A 22020-nucleotide genomic window follows, 5' to 3' on the forward strand; every position below is an offset into this window, starting at 1 on the left:
CAGCTGTAATGAACAGAAGCCCAGAACATGTGGATATATTGACATTAAGAACATGCTGACTTTCTCAGACTTTTGTAATTATTTTCTTTTTATTTCATTTTTATTAGGTTTGTTTACATTTTTACTCTTTTAGTTTTACATTTCGTCAATGGCTTGTTTACATTTATACTTTTTTATGGTACACTACTGAATGGCAAAGTTGCAAGTTTAATAAAATGTTCTTTAAAATTGACAAAATTTTTTGCGGGAAATTAATCGTTTAGATTAACCGATTAATCGATAAATTAGTCGATAGATTAATCGAAATAAAAATAGTCGTTAGTGGCAGCCCTAAAAGCAATATTAATAAATTATGAAAATAAATTAAGACATTAAACCCCGTGGTACATATGGTAGCATCCTCAAAAGTTCTAACCCAAGAATATCAGTGAGGCCAGATTTGTTTGGATCATAGCCTGAAAGCAGATAAGATATTTTAGATATATGTTTAGAAAAACAAGGTTCATGGAGGAGTGTAAGTATTCAGAATGACTGTGCATCTGTTGAACAGAGATAGTGTCTCTGCTGCATGTAAACACGAAACAGTCTCACCCTGCCATACTGATACCTACCACCTGCTGTTAACAACATGTCCACCGAGGCATGACATGACAGAAGCGAGGTGACCCTACATTCCAACGGCTGAGGGTATCTGAGCCCAAGCAGCCCATTAAAATTGATGGGCTGTCAGGTGAGGTGGCTGAGCACAGATAGCAAGAAAGTGTAGATGGGTGTTTCTGCAACTAGGGGCACTTTGGACTCTCCAAAATTAAAAAAAATAAAGAAAAAATTTAAATCAACCCCTGTGAATTTTAATTTTAACAATCAAGAGTCTGTAATACATATAAAAAGGTCAACAAAATTGCATGAAGTCATTAAGATTTTAATCTGGAATATGTTTATTTTTTATGTTTTTTTTTCTTACAAAATGTCCTTACCACAACGTTACAATAACGTTCATTATATACATTTTTCTTTTTTAATTTCTATAAAAATGTAATATATTTTAATAGTTTTTTTTGATTTTGTGCAGTTTTGTAAATAAACTTGTATTAAAAAATAATATACAAAACAGGGGATTTCATGGTTTTCTCTATGCCATGTAAAATGTAGACACTAACCTAAGATGTCAATTGTTTCCATACACACTAAAGATAACATATTTAGCTTTTTATGACAGATGTTGCTATTTCAATGTGTAAATCATCTCAACTTAAGCGTTAATATAATTTTTTTGCAAAAAAAAAAATGAAAATAAATAAATAAATGAAAATAAAGCAGAGCTGCGGTAATGACATCTTGTGTCGTAAAGGACACAGTGCCATGAAATCAAAAACAGGCTACTGTAGAGAACAACAGTAAAAGAAACAGAAGGTATTGCATGTGTAAAAGATAGTAGTAGTTTTGCAGTAAAGCACTCAAACTGTCATTACCAGCTTTGGTTCCAGGTGAGTGTTGGGCACGGTTTCTTTGAAAGCCTGAAACAATGCTTCCTGTATTTTTCAACTGAGGCCACTGCCTTCTTCAGCTTGTACTTTGCATCTCTGAGTTCGTGGTACATCTTTGATTGACTCTTTTTTTACTTTTTAAGAGCTGTCACATTAGGTGAGGGTTCTAGTGGAGTAGCATGTAAGTCATCATCAGATGGGGATAGTGGTGGTGTGTCTGTTGCAACAAACTGATTTGAGGCATGCAGTACTTTGTGTTTTGCCCTCTTGTTTCTTTTATTTAACCTCCACTGCCACCTTTTCAGATTTTTCTCTTTTTGTCAGCTGGGAGACACTCTTTATCTGCCCATTTTCCTTTCTCTTTTTGTAACGTTCTTTTTTCCTTCTCCAGATACTCTGCATACCTCTCTGGGTCTTTTCTCATTTCCTCTGCATTCTTTGATCTTATTGTTGATGAATTTGGTCTCATCTAGGGTTGCAAAATGTCATGTTTAAATATAATTTACAACAGACTGAATATTTGTAATTTAATATACAGTAAACCTTGAACTTGTTTCTACCGCAACACCTAAATGTGCTGCGGTAAAGACATGTTGCGGAAATGACATTTTTGCTAATATTGCAGCTAATTGGCAGCTAGCAAGGACTACTACATTAGTTTAGATTCTTAGCATTTTAATATACATGAATTAAACAGTAATATACATTTATTTTTAAAATGTAGTTCAAAGTACAGAATTACTAAGCTGTATGGTAAGGACACGCGATAAATACTGACACAGAAAAGATGATATTTACCTTATATTTTTGGGATCTGTGAGTGAGGTAGTGAGGTGACCCAATCTGTCAGCAATGTGCTCACGTGCTAATTTCTGTTTCCATAGAAACTAGACTTGTTTGTCTTTGATAAAATGTCATAATAAAAGCCTTGTTTCATTGTTGCGGTAAGGACTCAAAAGTGTGGGACAGGCACATTTGAAAAAATAATTAAAATGATCAGTAAATAATACAAAACAATTTAAGTTGCTGTAAATTAATATGTATATTAAACAATTCCATTTGAAATAATGTCAAATTATAATTCAATTAGCTTATTTTACATATCTCAACATTGTGACCAGAGTTGTGGGACATGAACAAAAATGGTGTTTGGACCTATAAATGCTTCATAATTTTATATTAAATCACATTAATCATTAATTATATTTTTTGTCAAGGTGTGTAATGACACTGTGAATATATTTAAAAAGCATCATATGACAAATTTGAACATAAATCTAAAAAATCTAAAATGGGACTTAAAAGTGCCCATAGTTGCAGAAACACCCAGAAATCTGGTATAATCAGTCAGCTCAGTCAGCGTGGGTAGGAGGAACTAGTGTTTGCACTAAGTCATGATAAGATGTTTAGTAATATCCACAGCATGTATTTAATATCACTTTGAGATGAGATCTTGATCACTACAGATCTCAAACACTACAGATTTAATACATATGCCACGTATAACAGTATAGAAGCAGTCAGATAAATGTGAAAAGGCATAATTCATTTTCTCTTTTCTGGTGCCTTTCATTGTCTGTACAGCTTACATTATTATTCATGAGATTCATGAGATCCATGAGTAGAATCTGGTTGGTTTAACTGATTATTGAACAATGCCAAGTGTTCCATTGTTTCCATTGTGCAGTGAGGTTCTGTCTGCCAGCTTGAACCTTTCCATCTCCATTTTTGGTCCTTTTAGCCTGGAATCTTTTCACACTGCACGTCCATTACACCATTTCTATTGAAGGGTGGAGTGTGGAGATACATGTTTGAAGCCATCAGGCACGATATATTCATGAGCCCTTACTGAATAATAATACAGAAATTTGACTGACTGCAAAATTAGCTCTTAAAATATGTTGTTTCCAACCGAAAATGTATTTTCTTTGGTTTGATAATACCAGTGTTGATTCTGTTTCTACATACAAATAAGATATTATCTGTTCTTTTAGAGCAAAAGGTGGTGATTATTAGCTAGAACATGCAATATTCAGGTGAAACTGCTTCTTTTAGAGCTATGCCTAAACAGACCCCAAGACATTTTTTTCATAAAAAACATGTTTATTTAAAGAGACTCCATTAACATTTAATTAACATTACCCCATAACCACAATATTTCATCTACTGCAGTGTCTCTGTGACATTAAGACAAACTTAGCAGTGCATTTGCAAGTGGAGAGCAGATATACATTGTATGTTGGGCTTAAAAAAAGGGGCTGATTTCAAAGCAGCGCAATTTTAACATTATCAGTAATCTAAATACACCAACATTGTGCAGAACTTCAAACACTGTGGGCATCTGCAGTGCTGATGAATGCGGTATATGCTATTGGTACAAAATGAATCTCATTCTTTCAAACAAGTCAGAGGTGCAACACAATAGCTGTCTGAGACTGTTGACTGCATCACATATACGCCCACATCGTCATGACAGTAATATGCAATACTGCAGAATATTTGCATTCTTCATCACAAGGTGTACTGTGAGACTGCCTACGGGTCAAGCAAAGCAGTGGCATGTGAGTAGTTACAGTATAAGTATAATACATCATGGCTGTCAGACGTTAACTGTCAAGTCTCAAGAATAAGCATGAGATTTATAAGGAGATTTATAGGTTTTTGTTTATTGTTGAAGATTGCTAATTTACATAGAAAGGTTATATAAATAAATACAACTAAATGCATGTTGTTCAATGCCAGTGCTTGCTGAAGCTCTGTGGAACGGTGCAACTGCATCTTCGTTCATCATGTAATGATGGATAGACCAAAATCCAGCTAGGTCCATCCTATGACAATGCCCACAGCTATAAGGAACTCATTCATTGGTGTTTAGAATATTTGAGTTATACATTTAATAACACTGATGTGGATGCCCTCAAAGTCACTGTCTATATGAGTGTCTCTTCTTCTTTACACTCATCCCAAATGAGTTCTGCAAGGATTTACGTTGTCTTGAGCGGATTTTGGTTTTCCAGTGACAGTGGAGATGAGTGATTGACAGCTGATCCCCTCTTGAGAGCAGCACCCACAATGAACCTTGATGTTGGCAGGTCCAAGAGATGGGTGACAAGTCAGCTTTCCTCTCACAGTGCCAGCAGGATGACATAAATGGGCTGTATTGATTACCTAGTGTATAGATAGGAATGAAAAACAGAAACTTTAAATTTAAACTGACTGGGTGAATGAATAATGAATTGTGGTAATTACCATCAGCTGTCAAGGACTAATGTTAAAAGTATTGTAAATAATTGTAAAGATGTGTCCGAGTGTTGTTCTGTTTATAAATTAATATGTATATTAAACAATTCCATTTGAAATAATGTCAAATTATAATTCAATTAGCTTATTTTACATATCTCAACATTGTGACCAGAGTTGTGGGACATGAACAAAAATGGTGTTTGGACCTATACATGCTTCATAATTTTATATTAAATCACATTAATCATTAATTATATTTTTTGTCAAGGTGTGTAATGACACCGTGAATATATTTAAAAAGCATCATATGACAAATTTGAACATAAATCTAAAATTTCACTGCTGGGACTTAAAAGTGCCCATAGTTGCAGAAACACCCAGAAATCTGGTATAATCAGTCAGCGTAGTTCTCATATGGGTAGGAGGAACTAGTGTTTGCACTAAGTCATGATAAGATGTTTAGTAATATCCACAGCATGTATTTAATATCACTTTGAGATGAGATCTTGATCACTACAGATCTCAAACACTACAGATTTAATACATATGCCACGTATAACAGTATAGAAGCAGTCAGATAAATGTGAAAAGGCATAATTCATTTTCTCTTTTCTGGTGCCTTTCATTGTCTGTACAGCTTACATTATTATTCATGAGACTAATATTTTCCATGAGTAGAATCTGGTTGGTTTAACTGATTATTGAACAATGCCAAGTGTTCCATTGTGTTATGCAAGCAGTGAGGTTCTGTCTGCCAGCTTGAACCTTTCCATCTCCATTTTTGGTCCTTTTAGCCTGGAATCTTTTCACACTGCACGTCCATTACACCATTTCTATTGAAGGGTGGAGTGTGGAGATACATGTTTGAAGCCATCAGGCACGATATATTCATGAGCCCTTACTGAATAATAATACAGAAATTTGACTGACTGCAAAATTAGCTCTTAAAATATGTTGTTTCCAACCGAAAATGTATTTTCTTTGGTTTGATAATACCAGTGTTGATTCTGTTTCTACATACAAATAAGATATTATCTGTTCTTTTAGAGCAAAAGGTGGTGATTATTAGCTAGAACATGCAATATTCAGGTGAAACTGCTTCTTTTAGAGCTATGCCTAAACAGACCCCAAGACATTTTTTTCATAAAAAACATGTTTATTTAAAGAGACTCCATTAACATTTAATTAACATTACCCCATAACCACAATATTTCATCTACTGCAGTGTCTCTGTGACATTAAGACAAACTTAGCAGTGCATTTGCAAGTGGAGAGCAGATATACATTGTATGTTGGGCTTAAAAAAAGGGGCTGATTTCAAAGCAGCGCAATTTTAACATTATCAGTAATCTAAATACACCAACATTGTGCAGAACTTCAAACACTGTGGGCATCTGCAGTGCTGATGAATGCGGTATATGCTATTGGTACAAAATGAATCTCATTCTTTCAAACAAGTCAGAGGTGCAACACAATAGCTGTCTGAGACTGTTGACTGCATCACATATACGCCCACATCGTCATGACAGTAATATGCAATACTGCAGAATATTTGCATTCTTCATCACAAGGTGTACTGTGAGACTGCCTACGGGTCAAGCAAAGCAGTGGCATGTGAGTAGTTACAGTCTAAGTATAATACATCATGGCTGTCAGACGTTAACTGTCAAGTCTCAAGAATAAGCATGAGATTTATAAGGAGATTTATAGGTTTTTGTTTATTGTTGAAGATTGCTAATTTACATAGAAAGGTTATATAAATAAATACAACTAAATGCATGTTGTTCAATGCCAGTGCTTGCTGAAGCTCTGTGGAACGGTGCAACTGCATCTTCGTTCATCATGTAATGATGGATAGACCAAAATCCAGCTAGGTCCATCCTATGACAATGCCCACAGCTATAAGGAACTCATTCATTGGTGTTTAGAATATTTGAGTTATACATTTAATAACACTGATGTGGATGCCCTCAAAGTCACTGTCTATATGAGTGTCTCTTCTTCTTTACACTCATCCCAAATGAGTTCTGCAAGGATTTACGTTGTCTTGAGCGGATTTTGGTTTTCCAGTGACAGTGGAGATGAGTGATTGACAGCTGATCCCCTCTTGAGAGCAGCACCCACAATGAACCTTGATGTTGGCAGGTCCAAGAGATGGGTGACAAGTCAGCTTTCCTCTCACAGTGCCAGCAGGATGACATAAATGGGCTGTATTGATTACCTAGTGTATAGATAGGAATGAAAAACAGAAACTTTAAATTTAAACTGACTGGGTGAATGAATAATGAATTGTGGTAATTACCATCAGCTGTCAAGGACTAATGTTAAAAGTATTGTAAATAATTGTAAAGATGTGTCCGAGTGTTGTTCTGTTTAGCTAAAACTAAAACTATTAACAATTCTTTTAGGTACTTGAAATAAAGCTAAAATAAAATAAAATATTAGTATTAGATGAAAAACTTCAACTGAAAAAATTTTAAAATGCTGCATTAGCAACTAACTGAAATAAATAAGATTAGGTTGAAGTACTAAAATTACTAAAACTGAAACAAAAATTAATCATAGCTATATAGAAATATAAAAAAAATACAAAAACACAAAACCTAAACTAAAATTAAAACTGAAAAGATAAAAATAAAAGCTAACCCAAAATAATAAATAACAGTATATAAATAATACTGAAATAACACTGATGTGTGCATTTAGAATATTCACTGTAGTCAGCAGGCTAGAACATTGCTGTTATCAGCATTTGGGAAAATGGGAAATGGGACTCACTGAATGCCACTTTGAGATGGGCTTACACCAGGCCGTCATAAAGGGAGAGTGCCTGAACAATTGAGGGGTCTGCCTTGGAGCCCTCCTGAAACTCCTGCAGAGTCAACATCCCATCTGCATTCTGTTGACAAAAGGAAGACAGTCATAAGTCATGTCACTGTTTTCACACATAATCGTATTAAGTGCATACAGTTTGTGGTGGAAGATATACAGGAATCAAGTAGAAAGACAGTTTTTAATGATGCATTCAAATCTCTTCTTTCTCTTTAGAGCTCAGTGCTTTCAAAGGCTCTTTTATCAAAGCTTTTCGAGGTACTCTATAGATGCAGTGCAATAGAGCTTCTGTTTTGTGTCTTTCATGTGGCGTGCCTTCTGTGTTTCAATCACAGCAGAAATAAGCCATTGGTATTGAACCTACAGCTATGAATATTCAGTCGTAGGAAGTCATGGGATTGAATTGTTGTTGATGACTAAAAATTCTCAAAGAGTAATTGCAATTCACTATAAATGCAGTACATTTTCCATATTTATTTTATACAGTCAACTATTTCTGCAAGTAATGTGTATGAGAACAATGAAGAAGCAGAAGACAATAAGTACACAGCAAATAAATACACAGAATTCACCTTATCCATCATAGCAAAGATGCGGTCGACTCGCTTCTCTGGTGTGTTTTCCTCCTCAGGTAACTCCACTGTGTTCCCCTGCAAGATATAAATCAGGCATAAATTATTAGGACATACCTATACTCCCGGCTTTTGATAGCAGGATAAGAAACAACCAATCATGGGGTAAAACAAATCCTGGATGTCAGAAATTTCATTTCTGTGTGGAAAATAAAGATAAATGTTGTTATTTTTATATTTTTGCACTTCAGATAAAACCAAACACGTTTTTGTAACAGCCAATTGAGCAAAAAGAAAAAAAAAAACAAAGAAACAAACAAAAGACTGCAATGAATACAAGCAATTCAGCTGACTGCGTGTATCAAGTTGAACTTAAGGGAAAAATATTGATCACTGTAAGCGATACGGTGAATATAGAAAATATGGTGAATTATGTTCATTCAATAGCATCCAAGAGCAAAACACAATAGTAATAAGTGTTCTGCTGTATGTAAATGGAACTTTACAGTAAGTTTCTACAGTGCCGTGAAAAGGTTTTTGCCCCCTTCCTGTTTTTTTTATTTTTTGCATATTTGTCACACTTAAAAGATTCAGATCATCAAACCAATTTTAATATTACGCAAAGATAATGCAAGTAAATACAAAATGCAGTTTTTAAATGATAATTTCATTTATTAAGGGAAAAAAGCTGTCCAAACCTACCTGGCCCTACGTGAAAAATTATTTGCCCCTCCTCTTAAATCATGAAAGAACTGTGATTAACATTTAATATATAATGTACTTGGTATCATGAATAACAATGAACAATCATTTTTTATTTATTTAAAGTTAATTTTTGAAAATACTACTGCTTAGCATTAATTCAAGTTAGTTCAGTTAAACAGTAACTAAAGTTATCTAACACAACAATTTTAGTGTCACTAAAAAATTTGCAAGATTAACGCTTTACATGTATTTTTATTATTAGTTCTTGTGAAAAACCTCACAGTAAAGTTACCCTTTTCCCCATACTCTTAACATATTTAAAATATTCTGCTGCAGAGATGCACAATATGTAAGATGTTCAATATGTAAGATTCCTCATGTGTTTCTTATTTTATATACTAGTATATGACCCTGGACCACAAACCCAGTCTTAAGTGTCAATTTTTCGAAATTGAGATTTATACATAATCTGAATCGAACATTTTGACCCATACAATGTATTTTTGGCTATTGCTACAAATATACCCCAGCGACTTAAGACTGGTCACATATATACATGTATTTGGATGACAGAAAATGGAGGTGCACAAAAAATATGTTTTTACTTTCACAAAAAGCTAAATCTACTGAAAATGTCTTGTTGTTGTTCTCATAGAATTAATGGGTAACTTTCATAACTTTCACCACACAGGTGAATGGGGCCTCTTTGCCACTTGTATATGATCAGAGCAGCAAGAAAACATCTTGTGTAATAAAAAAGGCACCCAATGCTATTAAGCTTCCTGGAAGCCAGTGTTTGTAAAGATATTCACTGCAGTCTCTTTATCAATTTGACAGACCTTCATAATAAATTTTTAGAGTTTAGGCTTACAATAAACACCATGTTGGCCTTCCAAGAAAGCTCTTTCATTAACTCAATAGAAATAGAAAGTTATGGTTCAGTGAGAAGCAAATGACTCACCACCATCTGGTAGATGGCGTCCACAATGTTCAGCATCTCATCTCGGGTTATGAAGCCATCATTATCAAGATCGTAAAGTTTAAAGGCCCCTGTGACAGCAATAACAAGCAAGCACATTAAGAAATGTCTCTCTCTGCAGTATCTTCAAATGAGCTGAGGATATAGACTATTCTACTGTTTATTTTGACATGCTGCTCATCTTTTCATTAGTCATGATGATAAATTAAAATGAAAACTTGGCAGACTTGTTCAGATCATTTAGTAGCACATTCAGTGTGCACTGTAAAAAATAAGTGTAATTTTAACTGTAAAATTTTGTAAAAACGCTACGGAAAAAAACTGTTAATAGGTTAACAGTAAGTTCCCGTACTATATACAGAGGACAACTGTAAAATATCTAACCCGACATTTCATGTAATTTTACAGTAAAATGCTGTTAAAGATCTGTTTTACTATAAGACTCTGAAATGTCACTTCCTGAGACAGATAAATGAACACATCTCTGCTGCACAAACAAGAAACTTTTGATGTACTGCTAATATTATGAGATATATAAAGGAATTCTGGTCTTACATCTGAGTTTTTCATCCAGTGTCCCTCTGGATGTGACAGACAGAGCTTGAATAAACTCTGAGAACTCAATGCGTCCATCCTGCGGATACACAACAGAAAGACAGCATGAGAACTGATGGGTAAAGCGTAAAAAGGAATCTAAAGGAGTGACAAAAAGGGTTGATTTTATACTGCTTTGTTACAGCCTCACATCAAACTGAGATGAAAGAGACACCAAAGAGGGCAAACAACTGCAGAGTGACACAGCAAAAAACTGCAGACAGCAGCAGGGAAAGATGTTATCTTACCTGTGTTCAATACCACCTCACAGAAGGTTTAACATATTGAAAATGTCATTTTGACAGTGATTTGGAAGTGTGTCTAAAGATGTGACTGTAGCAGACAGTCCCACTGAGAATCTAGAAACATCTGAGAATAGTCTACAGGGGCATCAGACCGGCAATGTCTGACTCACACACACATGTCATATTCTCTATAAAGCTTCTAAATGCATCACCATTTTGCTCAGACTTAGACAGCAACTTGTTCTACCAAAAAAAAAAAAAAAAAGGAGGGGCATAGAATGTGAAGTTAAGAATTTATCGAGAACAGAGGAGGGAGAGAAAAAATGAGAGACAAAGAGAGAGGCACGATGATTCAACACAGCCAAAATCTGTGCTCTGAAGAAGCACTGAATATCTACAATGATGTGGTACTTTAGTAAAACATCATCCCCTCCCTTGGTGGCAGACATTCCCAAGATGAGTCAGTCAGTGTGGTAAAGAAGAGAGGTGTTTGCTGTCAGAAAGTTTTCCATGGGTCAATTACGTGTGCCTTTTTTTTGTGCCCTATCTTTTAATATTTTTCAAAAAATGCACTGAAAATGAATATAATTAAAAAGTATTTTAAAATATCAGATAAGTTGACCTTTAAAGCAGCACTATGTAACTTTTTCTGTGTTCAAAATTTGCAAAATGTATATAATGAGCGAGTACATCATGAATTCATCTTCCAAACCGCGTTTTTGTCTTATTCCGAATCACTACGGTACACTTATAATAAGTACTTATATTTGGACTATTGTAGCCTGGTCGGGTCGTCACCGCTGCGGAGTAACACATACCTGCGTGAATCGCCATAGACATAAACTTAGAGAAGTAGCTCCGGTTGGAATGTTCTTCCGTGGGATGTGTGCAGTTCTGTTTATTAACCGCTAGAGCGCCAAAAGTTACATTGTGCTGCTTTAAACGAAATGGCAAAACTAGGCCTACTTCAGGTTTTAAAATGTCATGTGGTGTGAAGCCAAAACATAATGAGATTTACGAAATAAATTAATGAATTAATAATTCACACTTTTAACAACAACTTTAAATCGTTTTTAAAGTATAAATATCTTATTTTATTCTTATTTACTTGATGGCTACAAAAATGAAACCACAACCACGCATTTAATTTTTTTTACAATGAAACCACAACCACATGAATTCATACTCATATACTAAAGCAGATGCTTTCTGCAGCATTTCCTACCCATGAACCACACTCTCAGTATATGGCCAAGAATACAATACTGTTCATTAGGATAAGTGGGAATGGAGAAGGATGGAAAGTTACATCATTTAAACATTTGGGTAATAACATTATTGTACAGATTCGATCGATTACAGTTTATCTCTCAGGTAAAGTCATGATGAGGAAAGGTAAGAGAGAGAGAGAGGACATAAAGAGCACACTTACCACTGCTGAACTTCCTTCTCTGTAACTGCAGACAGAACAAGACAAGACATAGTACAGAAGACAGTTAGATCCATCTACAATGAGAACTTTACATGTAAGGCTGCTTTGTGCTGGGTAATGCGGGTTTGGTGCTGGTCTAACTGGTGGACCAATGTAGTGACTGAGAATAAAGTTCCAAATCAATTTCTGACCTGAGGTAGTGAACAGAATGCTTAAGCACCATTTGAATTTCAGTTTAAGGAAGTAGAAATAAAACGTGATTTATATTGTAAAAAATGTATATAACTAAAATGAGTGCAATTTAAAAAATAAAAAAAAACGAATGTTTGTAAAGTAAAACTTTGGCTGATGGTTTAGCATTGTGTTATTTGAAGGTTTGAAAAAATCTTGAGGTTATACACATACATACAACACCTCATTTATATATAAATCAGCAGGGTTTTTTAATAGATTGTAACAATGTAAGTCTTTACGCTCACTTGTGCTCTATTTGATGCCTCCTTGCTGAATAAAAGTATTTTTTAAGATGGAAAGACAGGCAGACAGACAGACAGATCGGGGAATTAGTGAATTATTGGCATTGTAATTCCAGTAGATAACCAACATCATATTGCTGCTGAGAAGCTGAATGGAGACAGGGAAACGTGGAAACCTGACAGGAAATCTGCTGTTGCTGTCTCTCACTGCTTAGAGGCAGACTGCCTTGTCAACACAGCTAACATCAGGCCTGTCACTACACTGTCACTACATTTGACAGCCTCTGAGCCATTGCAGAGAGAGCTTTTTCCACAAAGATTTATTCCTCTTATATACGCATGAGCAGACACACACTTTTAGATCCAGTGCTACAGTGGAAGGACCTGTAAATGAAAATACAGTTATACATTATATGTATTCATTCAGCACTTTTATCAAGTGAATTTAGAGGTTATTTTGTACATATGTGCTAGACGGATGTGTTTGGCGTTTTATGATTAGATCTTGCTGTATCCAAAGAAACTTGCATCATAAGTGCATAGTTCTTATGTTTAAATCTTTGAACAGCATGTCTTGAGAGGCCCCAGTGAGATGCTATATTGAAGAATTGTGCAGATGCAACACTTTAGCATTTTTTTGACCTGATATTCTCAATATGCCATTGGCTCAGACGGTCATTGCGGTTTGTGTTCGTTCAGTGTTTACATTTTAATACTCTTGAGTACTGTTTGCAGTTGTGTTTGCACACGTACACACACACACAGAAAGCACTTTGTCTGGGATAGGAATGTAGTCATTACCAAGGTCAGTGATATGCATCCATGTAGAACGAAAGGTAGAACGGAGAAAAAAATAAATGGTGAAAGAAGATAAATTGTATGAAGATACTAAAAATTTCCTTGATTATGGATGAGGAGAAAGAAAATTGTTGAAACAGGGATATGATACAGACATTGACAAGCAGAGAGAGCACTAGCTGAATAAGGAGTCAAATATTACAATAAAGGTATAAAGGATTAAAATATTTACATAACTAAAGGGTAACAGAAATCCAGTGGTATAGCAAAAAGATGTCTGGTGAGGGAGAAGAGAGGGCAGAGGGCACATGGTAACACAGGTGTGCATATGACTCAACATGACTCCAGCTACTACATCCTTCTCCATCTGCTACAACAAAGAACAAAAGAGGGGAAAAAAACACTAGAAGAGAAACCTCCTTTAAAACGGAATAAATAAGATACTCAAGATAAGATGCTCCTTACAAACCATAAAAACCTAGCCCACAAGAAACCACTAAACATCTCATCTAATCTGTCCATCACGCTGCAGGATACTTATACTCATTCTACAAAACCACTCCCTCACTGTCAGCTATCGTGGGCCGTGGCAGCAAATTAAGACCAGCAAAAGAGCAAGGCAAGAGCAAAAGACAGAGACGGGCTAAAAATAATGAACAATCCACTGCCTTGGGTGCCAGTTTTATATGTCTGATTTATATCTCGAATGATTGGAAGACGCACTAGCATGTAAGGTGCTGACACAAAGGTGTTTTTGTGCATATATCTTAAAATGAACCATAAACAAATCCATATACATGCCCAAATACTGTCAATCCTAATTCCCGAACATTAACTGTATCATTCTGCTAACTACCTGGACCCTTATGGTAAAGCGTGTAATGAAATTAACTCATTTGTAAGTCGTTAATTCTATAAGGGAATTAATCATTAATTTTATTTCTAGCTCAGGTTTTGAAAGGACTCGAATCTGAAAATTCTGAGTCAACCTGATTAAAACTGAATTCAAATCTGATAGTTTACAATTTAAATCAAACTACAAGCGACACATGCATCTTTTTGTAATCAAATTTTGCAATATTACGTTTTTACTGTATTTCTCATTAAATAAATGCAGCCCTATTCAGCGTAAGAGACTTATTTTAAAAATTTGTCTGAATCTGGATTCAATCAGTTCACAGGCATTTATTTTGTTTGTTTCTTGTTTTTATTTGTTGACTTGCTCCCATTTCCCATTTAGTAAATGTTGCTTTTTGTTGTAGAAGAAAAATGTTTATAATAATTAAAAAAGAGATTCAGGATCTCCAACCCATTAAGTCTGAAGTGACACAGCTGCATCTAGCCACATCGGCCATTATACCTAGAAACCCCCTAGAATCTCACTGCAACATTGAAGCTCATTGCTGGTCTGTCCCGAGAAAACTTCACCAATTTCTACTTTAAATTTCCTTGCTTCTTACATCTGACACATAGCAGATTCATAAGGGATATTTGATCTTACCAGGAGGTGAGAATTAGGTAAATTAATGACTAATGAAAGTTTTCCCACTCCTATGAAAATGCACGAATGTAAGACAACGACAAAAATTCAGTAATACAGTAATTGGACAGCTTCTGGGCATGGGCATTTTTCCACTTTCCTGTGTATTGGAAGTTCTCTGAAGATGACAGTTTCACCTGCAGTCACCCATAAAAACAACAAACAAACAAAATCGGACAACTTTTGCTACAGCTTTCAAACTGCTACAAGCCCACAAGGGGACCCAAACAGCAGCAGGCAGTAGTAAAACAGGCCAATTTACAAAATCCCATGCTGCGAAGGATTACAAACACAATGCCTTTAAAACACCTGGAACATAAAACGAATGGCTGCAGTGCTCTCCTCAATTCACCATTAAGAATTACAAACTAGCCTCCTAACAAAAGAGTACACAAGGAATAAGAGGTTGCATCAGAGATCTCAGCGCCATTAGGCTTGCATCATATAATCCCAGTGTTTGTGACTAAATTGAGCAATATGCACTGAACAGTAGTCAATTTATCAATAGAAACACCTCATAAATCGACAGCTAACTGCAGTGCATTGCTGATTACGTGAATCAGAGGACATCCCCTGCCAGGTTGCCTGTGTGGGCCACATTCTGTGAAGCAGACTCTCGGTAAATCTCCCTCCACATCACGCCTGCTGTAGTGCCTCTACCCTGGGCCACCCACTGTGATATTTGATTAAGCCTATTTGTGGACATAAACTCGATGTGAAGGCAGGGAAGGGGAGACTTCAGACTTCTATACTGGAGACTTCAGACCAGCTGACAGACCTGGTTGCCATCATCACCGGTGAGTTATCCTGTCTATCTCTTTCCGGAGTGCCAGATGCCTTCTCTTGAACACATATCTATATGCATGTGTCCAATTTTCTATGCAGTGCGACGGAAAAGCAATCAGAACACACATAATCATTTGGAACTTATCTTGAGCTCTTTCATGGAAACTAGCACGTATAAACCTAAATTAAACTATTTAATAATCAATTAAAAAGAAATTAATACCTGTATGATATTTCGCAGTAACCACATTGGACAAGCAGTTTGGAAAATGGATGAATGATTCAGCTGCAGATGCCATCTTCTGGCAAGACGTGTGAATTCATTCGGCATGACCCTCACAGTGCATTATGGGTATTCACTAGGCATTGAGAGTACATCAGTTGTACACACGTTATTGAAGTGTGTTATGGGATAGAATGAGTGCACTTGATAACGTCCACCACTTCAAATGGCTGTCCCCTCAAATAGTGCCCTATTTAAAGCCCAAAGGATACTTCACTTTTTATGCATATGTGAGAGACAGTGTACAGCTCGTGTGACGCAAATTTTGTCATCAGAATAGTATGCACACACCCCGATTTTTGTAACTGTGCATACTTTTTACCCGCAGGTCGCACATGCGCATTGAATTTGTTTTGCAGTAATCAGTTGTTCCACAAGGTGGCAACACTGTCCCAGGGCGTTGTTTTACAATAGAAAATTAAATGGAAGAGAAAAGAGACAGAACAACAACAACAAAATAGCAGAGACTGCAACAACAGATGGCCACATTGACAAGCACTTCTGAGCGAGAGGGAATGGGATAGTTAAAAAAAAATTGTTATCGGTCATAAATTATGGGGAAAAATAGAGCAGACACTAGACATGGATGAAGCTTTCAAAAGCACGTGTCGACTGCCTGCATTCACGCAAAACATCAAATGGAGCATACTTTGAAAGGCTACACGTTCGACTGTACGCATACGCTAGCGCACGCATACAAAAACGAAGTATATTTTGGGCTTTAGGGTATAGGGAGCAATTTCATACACAGCCAGTGATTCTGAAGACCTTGATTAGCTGGTTTAGGTGTGTTTAATTAGTGTTGGTGCTAAACTCTACGGGTCAGTAATCCTCTAGGAACAGGTTTGGACACCACTGGTCGTCACAGACGTATTAACAGCCATTCATTCAAATTAAAATGTTTATTGCACCGAATAGTTTTCCTGTTGTGAACAGGCCTTAATGCTATAAAAAGTAACGAGACAACGTGTACCCTATCTATGGAAAGTACTCTGAATCAATGGTTCATATAGGTGTAAATAACTGTAGTCAAATGAAAACACAATGGTTGATCATTTGCAGAGCAGATGTAAATACTTTTTATAAATCTGCAGTCTAGCAAGGCGGGAAAATGTATCATCCTATTTCTTCTTATTGAAGCAGTGGAAGATGTACTAGCAGTCTTTACTGGATCAGTGGATATAGCTCATCGTCATGGTGACCATAAAACATAAACTAGAACTGAACAGAGTGTGTGAATTGATGACAAAAACAAACAATCTGAGTAAAATATTATGATATTATTACAGACAGCTTGTGGATGTGTTAGGCCAAATAGACAGCTGCCGGTCTGCAATTAGACAAGGAAATCAATCTAGAGAGACCAAAGGTTACATTTCTGGATGAGAGAAGGGGGAGAGGATGAACATAGCTGATGTGAAACTAGTGATAATGACACAAAGATTGAGAGGTGAGTGGAACAGACAGTGTAGACACTAGGCAAAGAGAACAAGAAGAGACAAGCCGCAACCAGGCTGAAAGAGAAAAGACGAGAGAGGACTGGAGAGGAGAAAAACTGAAGAAGGATGTGGGAACAGAAGGAGAGAGAGAAAAGAGGGGATACAAGGCCTGTTAATGGCTAATTACAGAATGCTTGTTTGTTTCTGTGTGTGTACATAAAGCTGTTCCCGCAAGGCAAATATTTCAATACTTCATGCACTCTTAATTCTCTTTATGTAAAAAAACTGATATTTGTGTATGTGAAATGCATTCTCTCTACAAGAAAGGTTTGTTACATGATGTGTGTATGCTATTTATTTTAATGACTGGAGACCAAAGAACCTTATCAATTCCTTAAAAGGATAGTTCACCCAAAGATGAAAATTACCCCATTTACACACCCTCAAGCCATCCTAGGTGTATATGACTTTCTTCTTTCAGTTATACTCTGATTAAGTCATAAACACATAGGATGGCTTAAGGGTGAGTAAACCATGGGGTAATTTTCATTTTTGGGTGAACTATCCCTTTAAAATCACAATGGAATTGAAGTAACAAAAATAAATAATATAGGACAGGGACTTGATTCTATTGTTTGGTTGTTGATTGGATAGAGGAAGAAGTGAATGTGAGCTTGCATTCGATTGTAAGAAAGGGACAAGAAGAAACATGTAAAGATGAACTGTTCACAATTAGACCAATAACAGCACTTTGAAAAAACAAAAAAGATTTAATTCCGTTACATGCTAACTTGAACATGAAATAAAAACGGACCCTATTTACTTTCTTAATGCACAATCCTGGTCCTCAACAGAAAATGCATTCATTTGATTAAATAAAAGCAAATCATTGTGCCCCCTTTTTAAAGTTAAAAAGTAGTTTAAAAAAAATAGTTTTCAAAAATTGATACAACTTTCCTTTTCTGCTGACATCACTTTGGCCATGCAGGCTATTGAATAATATTAACCAATAGCCAAATGACATTCCAGCAAATAGTCTGGCTGACTGTCGAATTTAACACCCACTTTTTTACAATCCAATCAATTCCAAAATCAAGTCTCACCCTATATTTTTCCTTACTGAATATCCTATTTTACACAGAAAAACATAATTTCACATTGCAGAAGTAAAATGGGATGCAGGCAATCAATTTATCAATTCATTAATCTGAATTGACTTTGTTTAGGTCATCCTGTTCAGCAGCTCAATATAGAAGAATCAGGCAAAGACCACAGAGAAACATCTAACTCAAACCCGATTCTTGAATTCCATGATGTGATATTAGGTTGACATCCATAAAATTAAACTCTTCAGTGTAGAACATTCATGCAGATTTTACTAATTGGTGTGACCACACTAGCTCACAGCATAGAAAGAAGAAAGAGGGTTGAAATGGTTCTCTCAGACCACTTTCAATCAATTTCTCTTAGTAAAAAAAAAATAATAATAGTAACTAAGTTACCTACTTGTAGCAGGTGGATCTTTGATAATGTCCCAGGGAACTGATACATTAAACGGTAGGCCTAGAAAGTCATTCATTTCTTTAGCACCATAGTACTAACTGCTAAGAGAAGTAGCTATCACTATAGTAACAAGAAAAATAAGAATCCAGTTTGATAGATCATGTTTGTTATTAACTGTCACAAACATAAAGGGATAGATCTGTCACCATTTACTCACTCTCATGTTGTTCCAAAATATTGGTAACCAATTAAAAAAACAGCTGAAGAAAGATACAGGTTTGGAACAACATGTAAGTGAATAAATGATGATTAAAAAATTATATAAGCCAAGCAAATAAAAAAAAATGTGGACAGCAGAACATGAGGTCACTCTCCAGAGAATCGGTTGTAATAAATGATCAGTTACAAATGATAAAACATACCTTAAGTTATAAATATATCCACTGCACTTTGCTGCAACACTGCAATGCAGATGGAATTTGTATTATTTGTATTGAGCCAAGAGGTCAATCTGTGACATTTAAATCCACTACTGGTCAAATGTCTTTGTGATACGGAATTCACAGGTCAGAGGTTACCAAACTTGAACTTCTGTACACTGTTTAAAGTTGTATATACAGGTGCATCTCAATAAATTAGAATGTCGTGGAAAAGTTCATTTATTTCAGTAATTCAACTCAAATTGTGAAACTCGTGTATTAAATAAATTCAGTGCACACAGACTGAAGTAGTTTAAGTCTTTGGTTCTTTTAATTGTGATGATTTTGGCTCACATTTAACAAAAACCCACCAATTCACTATCTCAACAAATTAGAATACTTCATAAGACCAATAAAAAAAACATTTTTAGTGAATTGTTGGCCTTCTGGAAAGTATGTTCATTTACTGTACATGTACTCAATACTTGGTAGGGGCTCCTTTTGCTTTAATTACTGCCTCAATTCGGCGTGACATGGAGGTGATCAGTTTGTGGCACTGCTGAGGTGGTATGGAAGCCCAGGTTTCTTTGACAGTGGCCTTCAGCTCATCTGCATTTTTTGGTCTCTTGTTTCTCATTTTCCTCTTGACAATACCCCATAGATTCTCTATGGGGTTCAGGTCTGGTGAGTTTGCTGGCCAGTCAAGTACACCAACACCATGGTCATTTAACCAACTTTTGGTGCTTTTGGCAGTGTGGGCAGGTGCCAAATCCTGCTAAAAAATGAAATCAGCATCTTCAAAAAGCTGGTCAGCAGGAAGCATGAAGTGCTCTAAAATTTCTTGGTAAACGGGTGCAGTGACTGTGACTTCAGAAAACACAGTGGACCAACACCAGCAGATGACATTGCACCCCAAATCATCACAGACTGTGGAAACTTAACACTAGACTTCAAGCAACTTGGGCTATGAGCTTCTCCAACCCTTCCTCCAGACTCTAGGACCTTGGCTTCCAAATGAAATACAAAACTTGCTCTCATCTGAAAAGAGGACTTTGAACCACTGGGCAGTTTCAGGCTGAATGGCTAAATGTGAAGATGGTATATTTTCACATTTTAAATGTATTATTTGTGACTTATTAGAAACATAAGCCATGAAGCAAATAAAAATATCCTTAATTACTGCATATTGTGAAAAATATTGCACACAGTGTGAATGCAACAAATAACGAAACCTCTTTGCATCTGCATTTCCATGTGTTTGTATACGTATAAATGTAAATGAAATAAACACAAAGTCTAGTGGGACCGTGGCCTTACACTAAAACAAAACAATGGTCACTTAAACAGTTGTTGCTAATCTAGTCGTGTAGACTTAATTATGTCATAATTATGATCACTGTTCTACCTTCCCCTCTAAAATTTGCTTCACCTATTTCGCACTGTGGTTAATATGCAGCATTAGCAAGGTCCCAAAGCCTCATCTCATTTCAGCAATCTAAATCAAGTCAAAGCCAGTTGATGTGATAATGATAATGCTAATATGCTTTCTCCACCTCAGGGAAGGATTGTTGCAACACAATTTGCAGTTAGCCCCACACCTTATTGACTCGACGTGTGAGTTGCTGCCAGCTGTTCATGTAGGCACCTTATCTTCTCACAACAGAGATGCAAGCCAGTCAAAACACGCTTAATGATTATATAATTAGTGACAGAGGACAATCAATGACCCCAGAGACGAAATGATGATCACATTCGATTCAAAGGTACATGAACGTAATCGTTCATAAGCAGGCAGGTAAGACACACACACACACACACACACACAAATAAACAGAATCAATAGTGCAGTATAATAGCTTGGTTGCATTCAGCTTATACTTAAGCCAATTGCAACTTTATGAAATCCACCAATACTGGTTTTAGGAAAGATGGTTTTAAAGTAAATACTAGCAGGCTTGTTTCCATTTAAATTTAGAGAAGGAAAATAATAGGGAGAGAAATAATTAGATATAACATGCAATTAACCAGCACAATAAGGCACTAGACATGGAAGAAAAAACTAAATAGCAATACTCACAGTAGGTCTTTCTGCACAGCTCTTCCACTACCTCAGGCTTTAGTTTGCTGTTGGACTTGCCCATCTCTCCAGCTGGCCGCAACGGTTTATCCCCACTCCCCCCAATCCCACCTTCCACTTACATTTAAAAAAAAGCGAGAGAAAGAAGGAGAGAGGGAGAAAGAGGAGGCAGCACAAGAGACCCACAAGTTCTTTTAAATCGTGCTCTGCCTTTCCTCCAGACCGCAGCAGTGTAAAAAAAGAGGAGGAAGGACAAGTAATTGAGAGGAGCAAATTACACAGAAGCAATGTGATTACAGCATGCAGTGCCTAGAGTTGTCTCTCCTCACTCAGAGGGAATGAAAGAGAGAGAGAAACAGAGAGGGCTTTAATCTGTTAACCGGTGTCCCTCCTCCCCTTTCCTCCACCTCCTCCAGTCCTCCTGCCAGTGTCTGTGGTTCCCTCGTGGAATCAATGGCTCTGAGCAGCGCTCAAGCCCAGGAGAGGCACTCTTCAATTGGATGCTGTCTGGCTCGGTCCACTGGAGGAGGAATCGATGCACTGACTGACTCAGACATGCAGACGCATTCGTTGGCTCTCTCTGAGAGAGAGAGAGAGAGTGTGTGTGTGT

The 22020-nt window shown here is 36.4% G+C and overlaps 2 protein-coding genes across 2 annotated transcripts in view; both read right to left on the reverse strand.

Moving 5' to 3' along the window:
- LOC107723354 (F-box/WD repeat-containing protein 2-like) overlaps window positions 1–2381 on the reverse strand; it is a 9354-nt gene extending 6973 nt beyond the window's left edge. Inside the window, exon 1 of the mRNA XM_016531932.1 lies at window positions 2286–2381. The gene's annotated coding sequence lies outside the window, so the exon portion shown is untranslated. The remainder of the gene's footprint in view (window positions 1–2285) is intronic.
- A 3939-nt stretch (window positions 2382–6320) lies between these two features.
- LOC107723331 (neuronal calcium sensor 1-like) lies at window positions 6321–21993 on the reverse strand. The gene is made up of 8 exons (XM_016531894.1): window positions 21411–21993; window positions 12090–12114; window positions 10564–10603; window positions 10374–10452; window positions 9801–9889; window positions 8135–8212; window positions 7509–7629; window positions 6321–6951 (listed from the first exon to the last, which is right to left on the reverse strand). Exons 1-7 carry the CDS (start codon window positions 21472–21474, stop codon window positions 7531–7533), a joined length of 474 nt encoding a protein of 157 aa, XP_016387380.1. The 5' UTR covers window positions 21475–21993; the 3' UTR covers window positions 6321–6951; window positions 7509–7530.
- Between the last annotated feature and the right edge of the window lie 27 nt (window positions 21994–22020).

The sequence above is a fragment of the Sinocyclocheilus rhinocerous genome, unplaced genomic scaffold, assembly GCF_001515625.1.
Source record: "Sinocyclocheilus rhinocerous isolate Xijiao unplaced genomic scaffold, SAMN03320098_v1.1 scaffold1476, whole genome shotgun sequence".
In the NCBI taxonomy this organism is placed as follows: Eukaryota; Metazoa; Chordata; class Actinopteri; order Cypriniformes; family Cyprinidae; genus Sinocyclocheilus; species Sinocyclocheilus rhinocerous.

Bases quoted from the DNA above. Each gene is read 5' to 3' on its own strand.
- LOC107723331 (XM_016531894.1), bottom strand. From the start codon at position 21,474: ATGGGCAAGTCCAACAGCAAACTAAAGCCTGAGGTAGTGGAAGAGCTG. The intron at 12,115-21,410 runs GTGAGTATTGCT...TTCTGTCTGCAG, and splicing joins GCTGTGCAGAAAGACCTACT to TTACAGAGAAGGAAGTTCAG. The intron at 10,604-12,089 runs GTAAGTGTGCTC...GTCACTCTGCAG, and splicing joins GAGAAGGAAGTTCAGCAGTG to TTGTTTGCCCTCTTTGGTGT.